This window comes from Anabrus simplex, chromosome 1, assembly GCF_040414725.1.
Source record: "Anabrus simplex isolate iqAnaSimp1 chromosome 1, ASM4041472v1, whole genome shotgun sequence".
Taxonomy (NCBI): domain Eukaryota; kingdom Metazoa; phylum Arthropoda; class Insecta; order Orthoptera; family Tettigoniidae; genus Anabrus; species Anabrus simplex.
In genome coordinates, this window is record NC_090265.1 from 638,886,177 (window position 1) to 638,901,650 (window position 15,474).

Sequence of the window (15,474 nt, forward strand, 5' to 3'; positions counted from 1 at the left end):
GAGTGGTTATAACTCATTTGTCTTATAACTGCATGATATCTATATATTTAAAACACTAGGTTGATTTTTGAACCGATCGACATCGTGAAGCATTCTGACGAAAGCTCTTGGTCTGTCGATTTGCAGTGTGCCTTTAAAAGCATAAACAGTTTTGCACACATTTTTTTAATAATTAAAATATAGCGTTCTGATTGACCAACGCGCTTCCCAGTACTTCAAGGCCGCCTGAACCGTAAGAGCGCTGAGGTATGTGGCATGATAGAGAAGGTGGAAGTGGGGTAAGCACACATGCGCAGTGAGACGTCTTATTCATTAGCTGCGTCCAATATGTTACCAGATTAGGACCTAATTGTAAGAAGTTTATACGAAAATTATTTAGATTCGGGAATAAGTAGAGGTAAAGCTGGACGGAGAGCTCTAATCCCTCCAATTGACTTAACAACATCCGATAAAACACTTCCATTTTTTTCAAGAGGCATCAGTTTCGGATTCGCTTTGCATTTTGTATCACGACCAATGAACCTCAAGGGACGTGAAGGTCTCTATTTACCTCATACAGTTTTCAGCCATAGCCAGTTAAATGTTGCAATGTCAAGAGAGCGATATTAGAAGTTGCAATAGTGCCGAAAGGTAATTGTACAAGGAATGCACAGAGCTAGTGGCTGCGCGGTTTGGGTCACGGAGCTGTTAGCTTGCGTTCGGGAAATAGTGGGTTCGAGCCCTACTGTCGGCAGCATGAATATGGTTTTTCCGTGGTTTCCCATTTTTACACCAGGCTCTACCTTAATCATAGCCAAAGTCGCTTCTTTCCCAGTTCTAGCCATTTCCTATCCCATCGTCGCCGTAAGACCTATCTGTGTTGGTGTGATATAATAAAATTGAAAAAAAAAGTACAAGGAATGTCGTTTATAAAGAAATCCTTCAATAAATATTTACCCCATTGACCATCATGTCTTGACGCGTTTCGACTAGTTCTATCTTAAATCAAAACAGAGCCACCCCCCCCCCCCCCCATCTTCAATTCTATTTACCACGTTTCCATGGGGATTGAAATCTATTTGATTATGCTTTTCGTACTCAATACGTTACTTGTTTCTATACAAGATTCAATCCGTAATCAGATCGATTTGAATACGATAATCTTGACACTCGTAGATTACGAGATCGCACGAGGGTGTTTTTTTTTTTTTTTTTTTGCTAGGGGCTTTACGTCGCACCGACACAGATAGGTCTTATGGCGACGATGGGATAGGAAAGGCCTAGGAGTTGGAAGGAAGCGGCCGTGGCCTTAATTAAGGTACAGCCCCAGCATTTGTCTGGTGTGAAAATGGGAAACCACGGAAAACCATCTTCAGGGCTGCCGATAGTGGGATTCGAACCTACTATCTCCCGGATGCAAGCTCACAGCCGCGCGCCTCTACGCGCACGGCCAACTCGCCCGATGGAAGCTAAAATAACATGCAGTATGAAATCATGGTCATCTATATATAAACGTGCATGTAATTAATTATTAGCACTGTAACAGTAGTTCGGTCCCTCCCTAGTGGTAGGCAACCCTTCTAGCGCCTGAGGATAGTGAGGTCTCATGGAGACAAGCTGAACTAAATGAAGTGTACTTAATTTTTAAGTTCTTTTAAAAATGTATCTATTTTTGATGTTGAGTGCGGACTTGGATTATGTACAACTTAGTTAAGAATTACTTCTGTTTTGGGGTTGGCACAAAGATGGTATAAGTCATTTGTTTCTGAGTTGCCACTACTGCCTTTTCATTTCAGGCTATCCAATCAGCGCTCAGCTTGTCTCTATAAATACCGTAAACTTGAATGTCATGCATTAATACTATAAACTTGAACTTCATGCATCTATCTGGATCTTGTACTGTGCGACACTAAGTGGGGTTCTCCTCCGAAGAGACGACGAACTGGCTAGGGCAGCTATATTGACTTAATATGTGAACTATTCTGCGGGTGGCGACGAGAAGTTACCAACGTTCCCCTCTAGCATGTAACAGTTAGGGTGTGCTGCGATTACCTTAGTTTTAATGCAGGACGGACTTCAGTTCTCCTTGTGGGTGCCATGTAATTTGAGGTGACATCCTGTACCCTAGTTTCTCTTATTCACTTCCCTTTTTGGTGACCTTTTTCCACATTATAAATGTATATCTTGCGTTTCGGTCTTTAACTTTTCTTTCTTGTCTAAGTCATCAACGTATGTCTTATCCCTTATGTTACTGGGCCTTCTGCCCCATTAGGTTTCATGACGAGTCATGTCACAGGGTTGATTGAGGGGCTCAGCACCCCATTCCATTTGTTCTCGGCCTTTCTATTAACCTTTCCTTTTCCCCTTCTTGGCCGTCTAGTATGAGCTTCTGGCTCCTGTTTTTCTGTATCCTTCCGATAAATATCGTATTGCGGCTCCCTTTCTAAGTAGGGGCAGCGAATGTCACGTTGTGTAACAGCCGCTATGCTTGTAAATGTTGTAAGAAGTATCTGGATGTGAATTCTTGGCACGTTCGGCAATAGAAAATTGAAGTTCTAGTTCAGGATTCGTGGCCTTTGCGGTATGTAGCTATTTAAAGTTGTGGGCTTCATTCCCCTCTGATATGAATCTTTGTTACGGAAGCTCTAGCTTCTTTTACTCATAAACAAAGGTTCGTTGACCCCTCTGTAGGGTAACTTTGTTAGTAGAGGTTCAAGCCTCACTTCTCCCTCACATACCATATACGTACTAGACAAAAGAGTCTTGTCCAGTAAATTGGGAGCTGCTTCTTCTCCGCTACTGATTGTTAATTATTAAACTCTAAAAGCTTGTGTTGTTATCTCCCCTTATTAATATTTATTGTTATCTCTTGTTAATCATTGTTAAAGGTTGGTAAATCGCAGTTCTTGTTGTGACTTTTGAAAAGAGAAATGAATCAAACAAAAGAAAGGATAATTTTCAGATAGCATTCAAAATTTAATGTTTTCTGGTGTAGTTTATTTCCAGTTGAGACCCTGCCGTTTCTTCCGCTCTTCTCCTCGTTAACCCCGTAACAAGGACTAACTAGAAAACTGACGGATTCCTGTTCAAAATCATGCATGTTATCTTTTTTTTTTTTTTGCTAGGGGCTTTACGTCGCACCGACACAGATAGGTCTTATGGCGACGATGGGATATGAAAGGCCTAGGAGTTGGAAGGAAGCGGCCGTGACCTTAATTAAGGTACAGCCCCAGCATTTGCCTGGTGTGAAAATGGGAAACCACGGAAAACCATTTTCAGGGCTGCCGATAGTGGGATTCGAACCTACTATCTCCCGGATGCAAGCTCACAGCCGCGCGCCTCTACGCGCACAGCCAACTCGCCCGGTGCATGTTATCTAGCTGTGGCTAACCTATGTAAGAACGGTAAGCGATGTGATGATGTCTTAAGTGTTCATCCCTCAAAGTGCCATTGCAATCACTCTGGTCCAACTCAAACATTTCCCTTGGCAGATTAGTTTTCGAACTCATTTTGTAAAACCAATTAAAGTAGTCTCGAAGAGTGACACAGGAAGACAAAGGAAAGATGAAGTCAAGGCGCGAGGGACGAGGATTTTTCACTCTGTTGAAGTTATTTTGTTCACCTCTACTTCGTTTTCAGTTTGTATTCAAAATTATGTGAACTATGTCTTCATATATTAGTAAATTTGTCATCATGAGGTTGAAACATCAAATAATTTGAGACGTAATTATGAAAGCGCAAATAACATTTAATACAAGAAACAATAACAAAATATTAACAGTTACAAATGTAATATCGACCAGATAAGTTAAGGCGACGAAAACCTTTCAACTCCACGGCGGATGTTGTACGGCTAAACCATGCCTCGAAAAACGTTCATATCACTGTTATCTGATCCTTGTCTTTTCCAGCGGTAGTAAGATATGATGTTGAGTTCTATTTAACAACTTCAGTGGGTTATGTTCAATAAGCACTTCATTTTTCGGGTCCGTTATCAGACTTCTAGTGGTAATCATGTCCGTGACCACCTCCACCACTACCTCCGTGTCCACCATATCCATGACCGCCGCCTCCACCACTACCTCCGTGTCCACCATATCCATGACCGCCGCCTCCACCACTGCCTCCGTGGCCACCATATCCATGACCGCCGCCTCCACCACTACCTCCGTGTCCACCATATCCATGACCGCCGCCTCCACCACTGCCTCCGTGGCCACCATATCCATGGCCGCCGCCTCCACCACTACCTCCGTGTCCACCGTATCCATGACCGCCGCCTCCACCACCACCTCCGTGACCACCGTGTCCATGACCGCCATAGGTACCTCCAGAGTGGTCGTTACCACCGCTGTTGGTGACGTGAGCGATGAAGCCTCCCTTGTTGTCAGCGTGGTACTTGACGGTCCTCACATTACCACCAGGTTCCTTCAGCGTGTACTCGCCCACGACATGATGTCCATCACGAGACTCCTTCTGGCCGTGCTTATCGCCGGTGTGGTGGTCAGTTACTCCGTACGCGAACTCGTACCTTGGATGGGCCTAGAAAACATAGAAGGAAATTGAAGAGTCCGGCGCAAGAACTAAACACTTCTATTTATTGAAGTTTGCAGTAGACACAAAAACTCAATGAAATACGGTGAACATTTTCAATAGCTGATGTGTTTGGGAATTTGCAAAATGTCCGTTATGAAGTGTCCACTATTCAGAACGCGTAAAGCAGATTTGAGAAAATAAATACTTATGAACATCGAACGAATTTGCTACGTGGTGTGGGTCACATAGCCGTTAGCTTGCTTTTGAGGGTTATGGGATCGAACTCCACTGTCGGCAGCCCTGAAGATGGTTTTCTCGATTGTCACACCAGACAAACTTATCTTAATAAAGGCCACGGTTGTTTTCTTCCCAGCCCTATCATTAACCTACCTCGCTGTCGCTATGTCAGCTCGAAGTTCAACAAAGAGAAGAAATTAGTGTGAACTCTCACAGCTGTGGTCCAACAATAAACTACAGTTGTAAAATTAAGTTTTATTGTAGAACTAACACAAAACAAATGGTGCAGTATGTATTAATCCTAATAGTGTACAGAAGTGCAGTGCACTGAACCTTCTTCTACATCAAAATGAAGGCAAATGATATTAATTTTCTATTTATATGAAAGAAATCTAATAGGGGAGTTTTGTGTCGTGGAAGCACTTTGGAATTTATTTAGTGTCTGTTGCACCGAGCTCCAATAGCTGCAGTCGCTTAAGCGCGGCCAGTATCCAATATTCGGGAGATAGTGGGTTCAAACAACATTGTAGGAAGCCCTGAGGAGAGTTTTCCGTGGTTTCCCATTTTCACACCAGGCAAATACTCGGACTGCACCTTATTAAGGCCACGTCCGCTTCCTTCCCACCCCTACCCCTGGCCTATCTGTGCCGGTGTGACGTAAAACAACTTGTAAAAAAACGTGTCTGTTGCCTCTGCTGCTTCACGCCTATTATCGCACGTGTTTGATGCAGTAGTATGAGCAGACACTCACTGAACGAGCCCCTCATGATCAATGGATGGATCTCCTGTGTACAGAACGTTCTTATCATGTGACCAAAATACTCCGTTTATTTCTATTTTGATGGTGTATATGACCTTTGATATTTTTATAGTCGTTACCGCATTTCTGTATACACAATTCCGGTTCTTGCACATTTCAGAAGATTTGTCGAAGTCCCATCATTGTATAACTGTGCTGGGAACATATTGTAGCACCGAAGTATACGGAGACAAAGAATAATATCGCTGCGTTGTCAACCCGCACTGATCAATCAATCAATCAATCAATCAATCAATCAATCAATCAATCAATCAATATTGATCTGCATTTAGGGCAGTCGTTCAGGTGGCAGATTCCCTATCTGTTGTTTTCCTAGCCTTTTCTTAAATGATTGCAAAGAAATTGGAAAATTATTGAACATCTCCCTTGGTAAATTATTCCAATCCCTGACTCCCCTTCCTATAAACGAATATTTGCCCCAATTTGTCCTCTCGAATTCCAACCTTATCTTCATATTGTGACCTTTCCTACTTTTAAAGACACCACTCAAACTTATTCGTCTACTGATGTCATCCCACGCCATCTCTCCAATGACAGCTCGGAACATACCACTTAGAAAAGCAGTTGTTGAGCAATTATCCAAGGATTTCTATCATTTCTGTTGCTGTAGTTGGCCAAGAATTACCAGGCCCAGAATTTGTCTATCTAAAAGTAGAACAATACTCGCTGTGTAAAATACGAGCCTCTCCAAGGAAAACAGCCGTTCTGGAAAGTTCCACATAGTGTGGAATGTGGAGAAATGACCTGGTATAATAATGTTATAGCCGGCCCCGTGGTGTAGGGGTAGCATATCTGCCACTTACGCGAAGGACCCGGGTTCGATTCCCGGCCTGGTCAGGGATTTTTACCTGGACCTGAGGGCTGGTTCGAGGTCCACTCAGCCTACGTTATTATAATATTGAGGAACTATCTGACGGTGAGATAGCGGCTCCGGTCTACAAAGCCAAGAATAAGGGCCGAGAGGATTCATCGTGCTGACCACACGACACCTCATAACCTTCAGGCCTTCGGGCTGAGCAGCGGTCGCTTGCTAGGCCAAGATCATTCGGGGCTGTTGTGTACTTGTACGTTTTAGGGAGACGAGGAGTTGCCAGAATTTTGTCCCGCAAAAGTTCTTTAACCTGCCGGTAAATCTACAGACGCTGGACTAACGTGGTCTAGTATAAACGAATGAAATGCAACCTCTGAATGAATCTCTTTAATATAAATTGCTCCCTTTCAGTTCAAAATTGTTGGAAGTAGAATTTGTTTTCATTATTTGGCATTCCGTCCACAAATAATTACTTACGAGACATTTAAATTATATTATTTATCACAAGTGGCAAGTATACTGGAAAATATATTAGAGAGCAGAATGAGAAGAAAGATAGGACAGTTGCAAGAGGAACAGTATGGCTTTAGAAGATCTATAGTGGACACAGTCTTCAGCATGAGCCAATTAATGGGGAAAAGAATGCCTGGAATAAGGAAGTACCAAGGAAGTCTAAAGATATAGTGTACAAAATATATTATACGCCCACGTTGACTAATGCGGCTGAGACCTGAACATTGGCAAGTAGGGAGGAGAGGGAAATTAAAGCCAGCGAAATGAAATACAGTACCTATGAAGTATAATAGGAAAGGCAAGAAACGAAGATGTGAGAAAGGAGGTTGGAAAGGAAAGCCTAAATTGATAGGAGTAAACTAAGATCGTTTGGACATGTAAAAGAGGATGGAGGAGAAAAGAATACCAAAAAACAGATAAGTTTGAGGCAATGAGAGCAAGACGGAAGCATAGAACAAGGTGGATATTCAATAAAGAGGAGTGCAAGAAGAAAAAACCTGGATTGGCACAAAATGATGAAAGAGGAATGGTGGAAGGAGAGAGGAAGATGGATAAGTATCATAAATGCCCCGACACAGCTAGAGCTGGATAAGGGGAAAGGAGGATGATTATACTTTTATTAAACTTCTGTCAAATAACGGGAAAACTTGCTCAGTAACTACCTATTCAGTGTGGTTCATAGTACTGTCACAGAACACGTTCGGCAGAATTATTTGCCTAAGTATTTTTCCTGTTTCTCAGGCTGTATAGGTCTACCCATCTAGAAATGTATTTCTAAAAAAGCATTTTCAACATAAAGTTGTCAGGTGGGTTGAGTTACGTTAAAGTCCCTTTAAAATTTCTTCCTGGCCTTTTTCCCAAATTCCCTAAGTTCAGCACTTTGTACACCTTCAGTGCAGTTTTATGGTCGGATACCTTTCCTGACGCCAACACTTTGTGGAGGAATGTATTCACTATTGTGGTTTTCTGTGGTGAATGTTAACATGATGTGTTCTGTATAAATATCCCTTTGCTGGCAAGATGTAGTGTTTACAGTGCACTATGTCTTCTGGTATGGGCTAGAATAAATTTGTTACTTTCATTGATCTGTCTCAGTCTTATCCTTGGCTTTGACAATATGAAAGTGACCGAGGTATGAGTGATGCTAGTAATACCATTCCTTATGCAGCCAGTCCCTGTTATGAATGGTGTGAAAATATCGCTCATAGGGTCGGTTGGTGCATACATTTCAGTGGGCTTGGCAGACTGTTATGTAATAGCAACTTCTGGCTCTGTGAGGAAAGCAACGGGAAACTACCTCACTCCTCATTTCCCTAGTATGCCTCTTCAGTGACACCTAGGCTATCTATGACAGCTGTTAGTGGAGCTGTAGAGGATGAAACCAGCCTTCGGGCTGAAAACCCAACATACATACTGTATAAATGAAGAGGTGAATCAAGACTAACACAAACATCCTGCCCCCGAGCCGTTAATATCCACGGCCCCTACCGCGAATCGAACCCGCGACCCTCTGAACCAAAGGCTAGTATGGTGACCATTCAGCCAACGTGCTGGAAAAGTACACTTTAGAACACTGCCAATTTAAATCATCATCTGTTTACCCTCCAGGTTCGGCTTTTCCCTCGGACTCAGCGAGGGATCCCACCTCTACCGCCTCAAGGGCAGTGTCCTGGAGCCTCAGACTCTTAGTCGGGGGATAAAACTGGGGAGTATGACCAGTACCTCGCCCAGGTAGCCTCACCTGCTATGGTGAACAGGGGCCTTGTAGGGGGATGGGAAGATTGGAAGGGATAGGCAAGGATGAGGGAAGGAAGCGGCCGTGGCCTTAAGGTAGGTACCATCCCGGCATTCGCCTGGAGGTGAAGTGGGAAACCACGGAAAACCACTTCCAGGATGGCTGAGGTGGGAATCGAACCCATGTCTACTCATTTGACCTCCCGAGGCTGAGTGGACCCCGTTCCAGCCCTCGTACCACTTTTCAAATTTCATGGCAGAGCCGGGAATCGAACCCGGACCTCCGGGGGTGGCAGCTAATCACGCTAACCACTACACCACAGAGGCGGACTGCCAATTTAAATACCAGTCCTTAATAGAAATACACTTTGAGAATGACACTTACCACGTAGTCAGTATATCCATGACCACCTCCACCACCACCGCCTCCACCATGACCTCCATGTCCTCCATGTCCACCATGACCTCCATAGCCTCCGTGACCTCCATGTCCACCGCCGCCACCGCCATGGCCTCCATGGCCTCCATGTCCTCCACCTCCACCGCCATGGCCATCAGAAACGTGGACCTCCTGAGCGTCACCTTCTACTGGGCCATGGAAATAGGCGAAAGAATGTGCATGGCCCCCTCCGCCGCCGCCGCCATGACCACCACCGCCACCACCTCCTCCTCCATGACCTCCAGCATTAACGCTAAGATATGCTGTTGCAAGCAGCGCAACCAGCGCAAGTATCTAGGGAAAGAATTAACATGACAATTACATCGATATAAGTAGGTTTTTTGAATGCTTAATTCATAGGGATTCCATTCGTTCTGGTTTTCCCAAGACAATTTCAGTTTTCAATGAAGTGTCCCGATAAAATTCATCCCGGACGCGAATCATCTTACTTATTTTTCATAATTACCAGTTTTAAGGTATTCAGTACAGCCAGAAATGGACATAATTATTTTCATAATTCAAAGTGACGGGTGGGATTCTTGGAATGATATATACTGACCAGCTCTGAAATTGTGAATAGTCCACAACGAAGTGTAACATAGAAGAATCGGACTGTTTTAATGTGTTTACCCTTGTCAAGTTCATTGCTGACGACAGAATGGAACCTTGGCAGAACAATTCGTGTGCAGAGGAAGAAAGCTAGTTACAAGTATTTAAGGTGATAAAACATGAACAAATTTCTTTCTTTCCTGACCTTTTGCCCATCATGTGGGGTCGGCACTAATGGTAATTACGACCAGTTTTACGGAAGGATGCCCTTCCTGACACCGATACTATATGGAGGGATTCATTGACAATTTTGTGTTTGTGAGGAATTCACCGGACGCGATTTCAATTTCTAGCCTGGTCGAGAATCGAACTGGGGACTCTCTGAACCGAACGCTACTGCGTTGATCATTCAATCAAAGAGCTGGACATGTAATCATTTTAAAAACTGTATTTTATTGTAGCTTCGAATTAGTATAAAAATCTTAGCCTGGAGTGGTTATTTATTTATTTATCGTATGATGAATCTATGTACACACACGTATATAGTTCAGGGTAAATGTGCGTAGTCACAAATCCGTACAATACTATAACCTATAACTCTAGGTCTAGCATTTTGACCCAATCAACTGCTTCATCCGATGTGCGGTGAAAGTGGAGTGGTGAAAAAGGTATTTAAGGTGATAAAACATGAACAAATTTCTTTTTTTCTACCCTTTTTCCAGAAAAATAGATGCAGCTTATATAACCAGACTAATACGGATTAATTTGAAATTAAGAACTAGAACTGGTCTATAGTTCTAAATTACCTTCACTGAAGCCATACTTGTCGCTGTGGACTGTGTTGGATGACTGTCGACAAAGCCTTCAGAGACGGCGCTATTTATACCGGGATCAATTCTCAACAGTTCACAAAGAATATAACAGATTGAATTACACACGTTAAGTGCAGTGTAGAAACTTTGTCACTGCTGTACGTGTTTGTGACATCAGCAGTGGGAGTTTTGATTACCGTGTCCTGTCTATGACATTCGGTACGGTCTCTCCACTGTTAAGTAAGACAACTTTCTAGAGCAGTCTAATCGTCAGCGTCTGGGACCTAAGGAGTATATTTCTTTGGCACTATACTGTTGGCCGTAGCACACGTCAGGACGGATTCACCTTAAAACTATAGAAAGACTGACGGTTTATTTTGATCTTTCTTTTTTTTCGCCCTACCGTGTATCGAACCCGGGGCCTTCTGAACCAAAGACTAGTATGGTGAGCATTCAGCGAACGAGCTGGAAAAATGCGCTTTAGAACACTGCCCCGCGTTAAACACCAGTACTTAACAGAAATACACTTTTAGAATGGAACTTACCCCATAGTCAGTGTATCCATGACCACCTCCACCTCCCCGCCTCCACCATGACCTCCGTGACCTCCATGTCCACCAAGACCTCTATGTCCTCCGCCTCCACCGCCATGGCCTCCATGACCTCCATATCCACCTTTTTTCCCTACTGGGTATCGAACCCCGGGCGCTCTGAACCAAAGACTAGTATAGTGACCATTCAGCGAACGAGCTGGGAAAATGCGCTTTAGAACACTGCCCCCTGGCAGGATTTTAAAAATGTCTTACTTTTCATAACTTTTGTTCTTTTCTAAAACAATAGTTTTAACTGTTGTACAAATAACAGAAATGAATTTCTTCATCATGGCCGAAATATTGCGATTTTTTATTTTTTTTAAAATCGAATTTTCAATTTTGACCTTAAAAATCTCCGAATTCTTCCTCTTTCAAATCTATTGTCAGTTTTTCCCTAACGCCATTTAAAGTTCCAAATGTCGGATTTAAAGCGTAGCGGTTCGGCGTATATACTGTATAGCAAGCCCACGCCCCTTTTCTCTCACGCTTTCAGACAGAACTGGCTTCAAAGTTGTTTTCGACGACCATTTCAGTAATACCGCTGGAATAATATATTTACCTCGTAGTGCATAAGAGGGAGTAATTCAGAGTCCAGAGCAGTTTTAAAGCAAGTATGCTTCTTAAAATTTCCAATCGCTTTTATCTACCTTAAAACCTTTTCAGCTCTGTGCCAGGCATAAAATGCTCATTGGAACAAGGTAGATATAAGGGTGGCGCTTGCATGTGGCCCGGTTTTCCGCCCATGTGAGCGTCCACATGGTAGATTTAGTTATTTTTTCTTTTATATTTTTTTCTTTGTAACGGGAACATGTATTTGGGCCGAAAGCCTGTAATGTTCTTCATCACTAAATACATAAAATGCTCATTGCGACAGAGTTCTTATCGAATTCGCGTGACATTTTTTTAGAATATTTGAATATGTACAGGAATTAAAAGTAATTCTGCATTTTACTATCAGTTCAATATTACTTTCATATTTTTACTCCTGATATAGCACGAAACTAGATATTTTGTCTATTGAATGAATAAGGAAATATTGAAAAAAATATGTCCAATAGTTTATCCCTGACTGAAAAACCTAGAGTTGTTCTTACATACGCTTATTTTTGACAAGTCTTCAAAATTATAGTGCAAGAAATTGAAGCTGTATCACAAGGAGCATTTTCATGGAACATATAAACAAAAAATTTTTGTTAATAACTTTGCAACCAATTAATCAACTCCAAGTTTTCTTCTTCTACCGCTTTGCCCACATCTGTGGGGTCGCGGATGCGAACTGTGTAGCACATGTGGATTTGGCCCTGTTTTACGGCCGGATGCCCTTACTAACGTTAACCCAATATGGAGGTATGTAATCACAATTGCGTGTTTCTGTGGTGTTTGGTAGTGTACTGTGTTGTCTGAATATGAACCCAGTCCCCGGGCCAGAGGAATTAATCAGAGGTGATTAAAATCCCCGACCCAGCCGGGAATCGAACCCGGGACCCTCTGAACAGAAGGCTATATCTTATTAATATATGCTTGTGTTTTAAATTTGGTTTTGATAGGTGGTAAATTGTAGAAGTTCAAGAATTCGGTCACGACTCCCTTTGGATTGCAGGGTTAGTTTGACCCAAATCTTTGTAGTAGTGTATATGTAACTGGAATTTATTTTTTATTTCAGTTCGTAATCGTATATAATGTTTCTCTGCCTCGTAACCGTGTGGTTAATGTGGTGGCATTCCGAAGGTCACGGATTCGATTTGTGGCCGGGTCGGGGAATTCCGGCTTGAATGGTGAATCCCAATGGCTCGGGGACTGTTTTGTTCTTATGTCTCTCATCCATTCATATGAGACTCATCAACATCTTTGCGGAGATTAGCGGCAGGAAGGGCATTCGATTGTAAAACGCGTGTAAAGTAAAAAATTCACTTCACCATCCACCTCCTGCCCCATCCGACGAGGAAAACGAAACCAGGAAAGAACCATATAAAAATGTTTATTTTTGCATTACTTGGTGGTAATCATATTATACTAGCTGATGTACCCGTGCTTCGCTACGGAATTCTACATTGTATACAGAATTCTAGATTAGGTAGTGTACACGTTATGAGCAAGATTGTATTAAATTGCATAGCTTTTAACGTTACCCTAAAAACGTGACGGGGAAGTCACCAAACGTCTTTTCTCGTATGAAGACTGGGTTAGGGAATGTTCATTGTAATGATAGGCCCGCTGCCTACCATCAGTCACTATCAGGTTGGGGAGTTTTCATTATAATGGCAGACACTCACCCTCCATCTGCCTTTTTACATCCTCAGAAAGACTGCCTTAGTAGTTTTCCCAACTGAAATGAACATAGTTCATTACAATGACGTCAGTACGAATGGTGCCATTAAAAGCAATGCTTTCATACGAAATACTCGATCAAATGAAAAACACACATTTCCTCACTTTTAACTAACAGTACTACGCTGCCGATCTAACAGTGCAAAGTTCCAGAGCTGGAATGACCAAGCCGCAGACAGCCGTGATCCGTGAACACTCTTCGTCATTTTTCGGCGGGCGGGGGAGGGGGGTCGAATAGTGGAGAGTCCAAGGGCAAAACCTATGCCCTTTTACTAATCTGTTCCCTAGGAGTACGCGATGAGGCAAACTTTTCCTCCAAGCCAGAGGAGAGACCCCTCTTCACTGCTAATTTGGAATAAAATGAATGTAAAATTTTATAAAAGTGAAGAGGAAGAAGATTTTCTTAAGAAGTGGCTCTTTTCAGGGTTGAATTTTGAGTTATTTAGTGAATTGTGGTGCTATAATTTGGAATCGGCCTAAATTGTAATTCCTTTTTGCTAGTGTCTTTACGTCACACCGACACAGACAGGTCTTATAGTGACGATGGGATAGGAAAGGCCTAGGAGTTGGAAGGAAGCTGCTGTGGCATTAATTAAGGTAGTCCAGCATTTGCGTGATGTGAAAATGGGAAACCACGGAAAAACATCATCGGGGCTGTCGACAATGTATTTCGAACCCACTATCTCCCGGATGCAAGCTCACAGACGCACGCCCCTGACCGCACGGCCAAGTCACCCGGTAAATTGTAATTCTAGACCAGGGCATACTACTACTATTACTAAGTGAGTCTCTGCCGTAAATGTACACACTGCTAATTCAAAACAGCGCGTCAGAGTAGGGATAGAATAGCTGAAATACTATGATAAACCTGTGTTTTACATACCAGCAGAATCAGGAAATGCATGAACCAGAGGAATGACATTTTAAAAAAGAAAGTTTTCCAACTCCCCAGCTATTTCCCGCCAATATTCATTCAGGCTATTATACTCGGTACACAGCAGTAATCCCATCTATCGGAGTTGAGTGGCACCATGAGACAAAGAATATCACAAACAATGGTCAATGTAACGTTATTGTCGATCAATGTTAAGCGCTTTCGATATTGTACGCCTTCACATTTAGTTTTGTTCCGACTCTAAAATACCACTCATATCATAGTCGATACGGTAAAACTGAATAAAACATAAATGATCGGAAATTGTATTATCTATAACTTTTTCTAGTACTTTTCGATAGGACCAATAATATAGGTATTTAAAAATTAAATTTTGGGTGCCTTCCCCTAAACTACAATTTCATCCTGGGCGAATAAAATTGTTTATAGCTTAGACTGTAGTTTCTTATTCCCCGACTCTATATACCGATTTTCAATAAATTCTGTTAACCTATTTTCTCGTGGCTCGGCATTGATATGGACTTACCAACAAAAATACAAATTCATGAATATCTGTGTTATCATAGCCGGTACGGTAACAATATATAAGACATAAATGATCGGAAATATTCTATATAACTTTAGTTATGTAGTATTTATCGATAGGACTACTAATAATATAAATATTTGAGAATTAAATTTTAGGCCTTCCCCTAAACTACCATTTCACTCTACGTGCATAAAACGATTTATGGCCTAGATTGTAGTGGCTCATCCCCCGACTTTACATACCTATTTTCATGAAATTCTCTTCAGCCGTTTTCTCGTGATGCGTGTACAGACAGACAGACATTACGGAAAAGTAAAACGTGCATTTCCTTGTTACTGGGGACATGACCGATACAGAAATACCATTATTTTCAAATTCTGAGCGATGTACAGACAAAACACTTATTTTATATATATAGATTTCTGTTAATTTTCAACAATGTAACAAGTCACACATTCCATTAGAAAATAACGCATTGTTGCCTCAGTAGATTTTGTGCTCTTTCAATTTATGTTTGCCTTGTGGTGGCAGGTTCATTGTCATGTTCACAGCTTCGTAATCTATATATATATATATATATAAAATTAGAGTTTTGCCTGTAGATTGTTAAGAATTGAAAGAGAATGGTATTTCTGTATCGGTCATGTCCATAGTAACAAGGAAATGCTCTTTTTAATTTTCCATAATTTATGTCTGTCT

The 15,474-nt window shown here is 42.0% G+C and overlaps 1 protein-coding gene across 1 annotated transcript in view; it reads right to left on the reverse strand.

The window, feature by feature from the left end:
- Window positions 1–3,981: 3,981 nt before the first annotated feature.
- LOC136883818 (uncharacterized) overlaps window positions 3,982–15,474 on the reverse strand; it is a 28,822-nt gene continuing 17,329 nt past the window's right edge. Inside the window, exons 2-4 of the mRNA XM_068229483.1 lie at window positions 11,016–11,210; window positions 9,016–9,308; window positions 3,982–4,521 (exon numbers count right to left, since the gene is read on the reverse strand). Of these exons, the coding sequence (XP_068085584.1) occupies window positions 3,982–4,521; window positions 9,016–9,308; window positions 11,016–11,210 (1,028 nt within the window). The remainder of the gene's footprint in view (window positions 4,522–9,015; window positions 9,309–11,015; window positions 11,211–15,474) is intronic.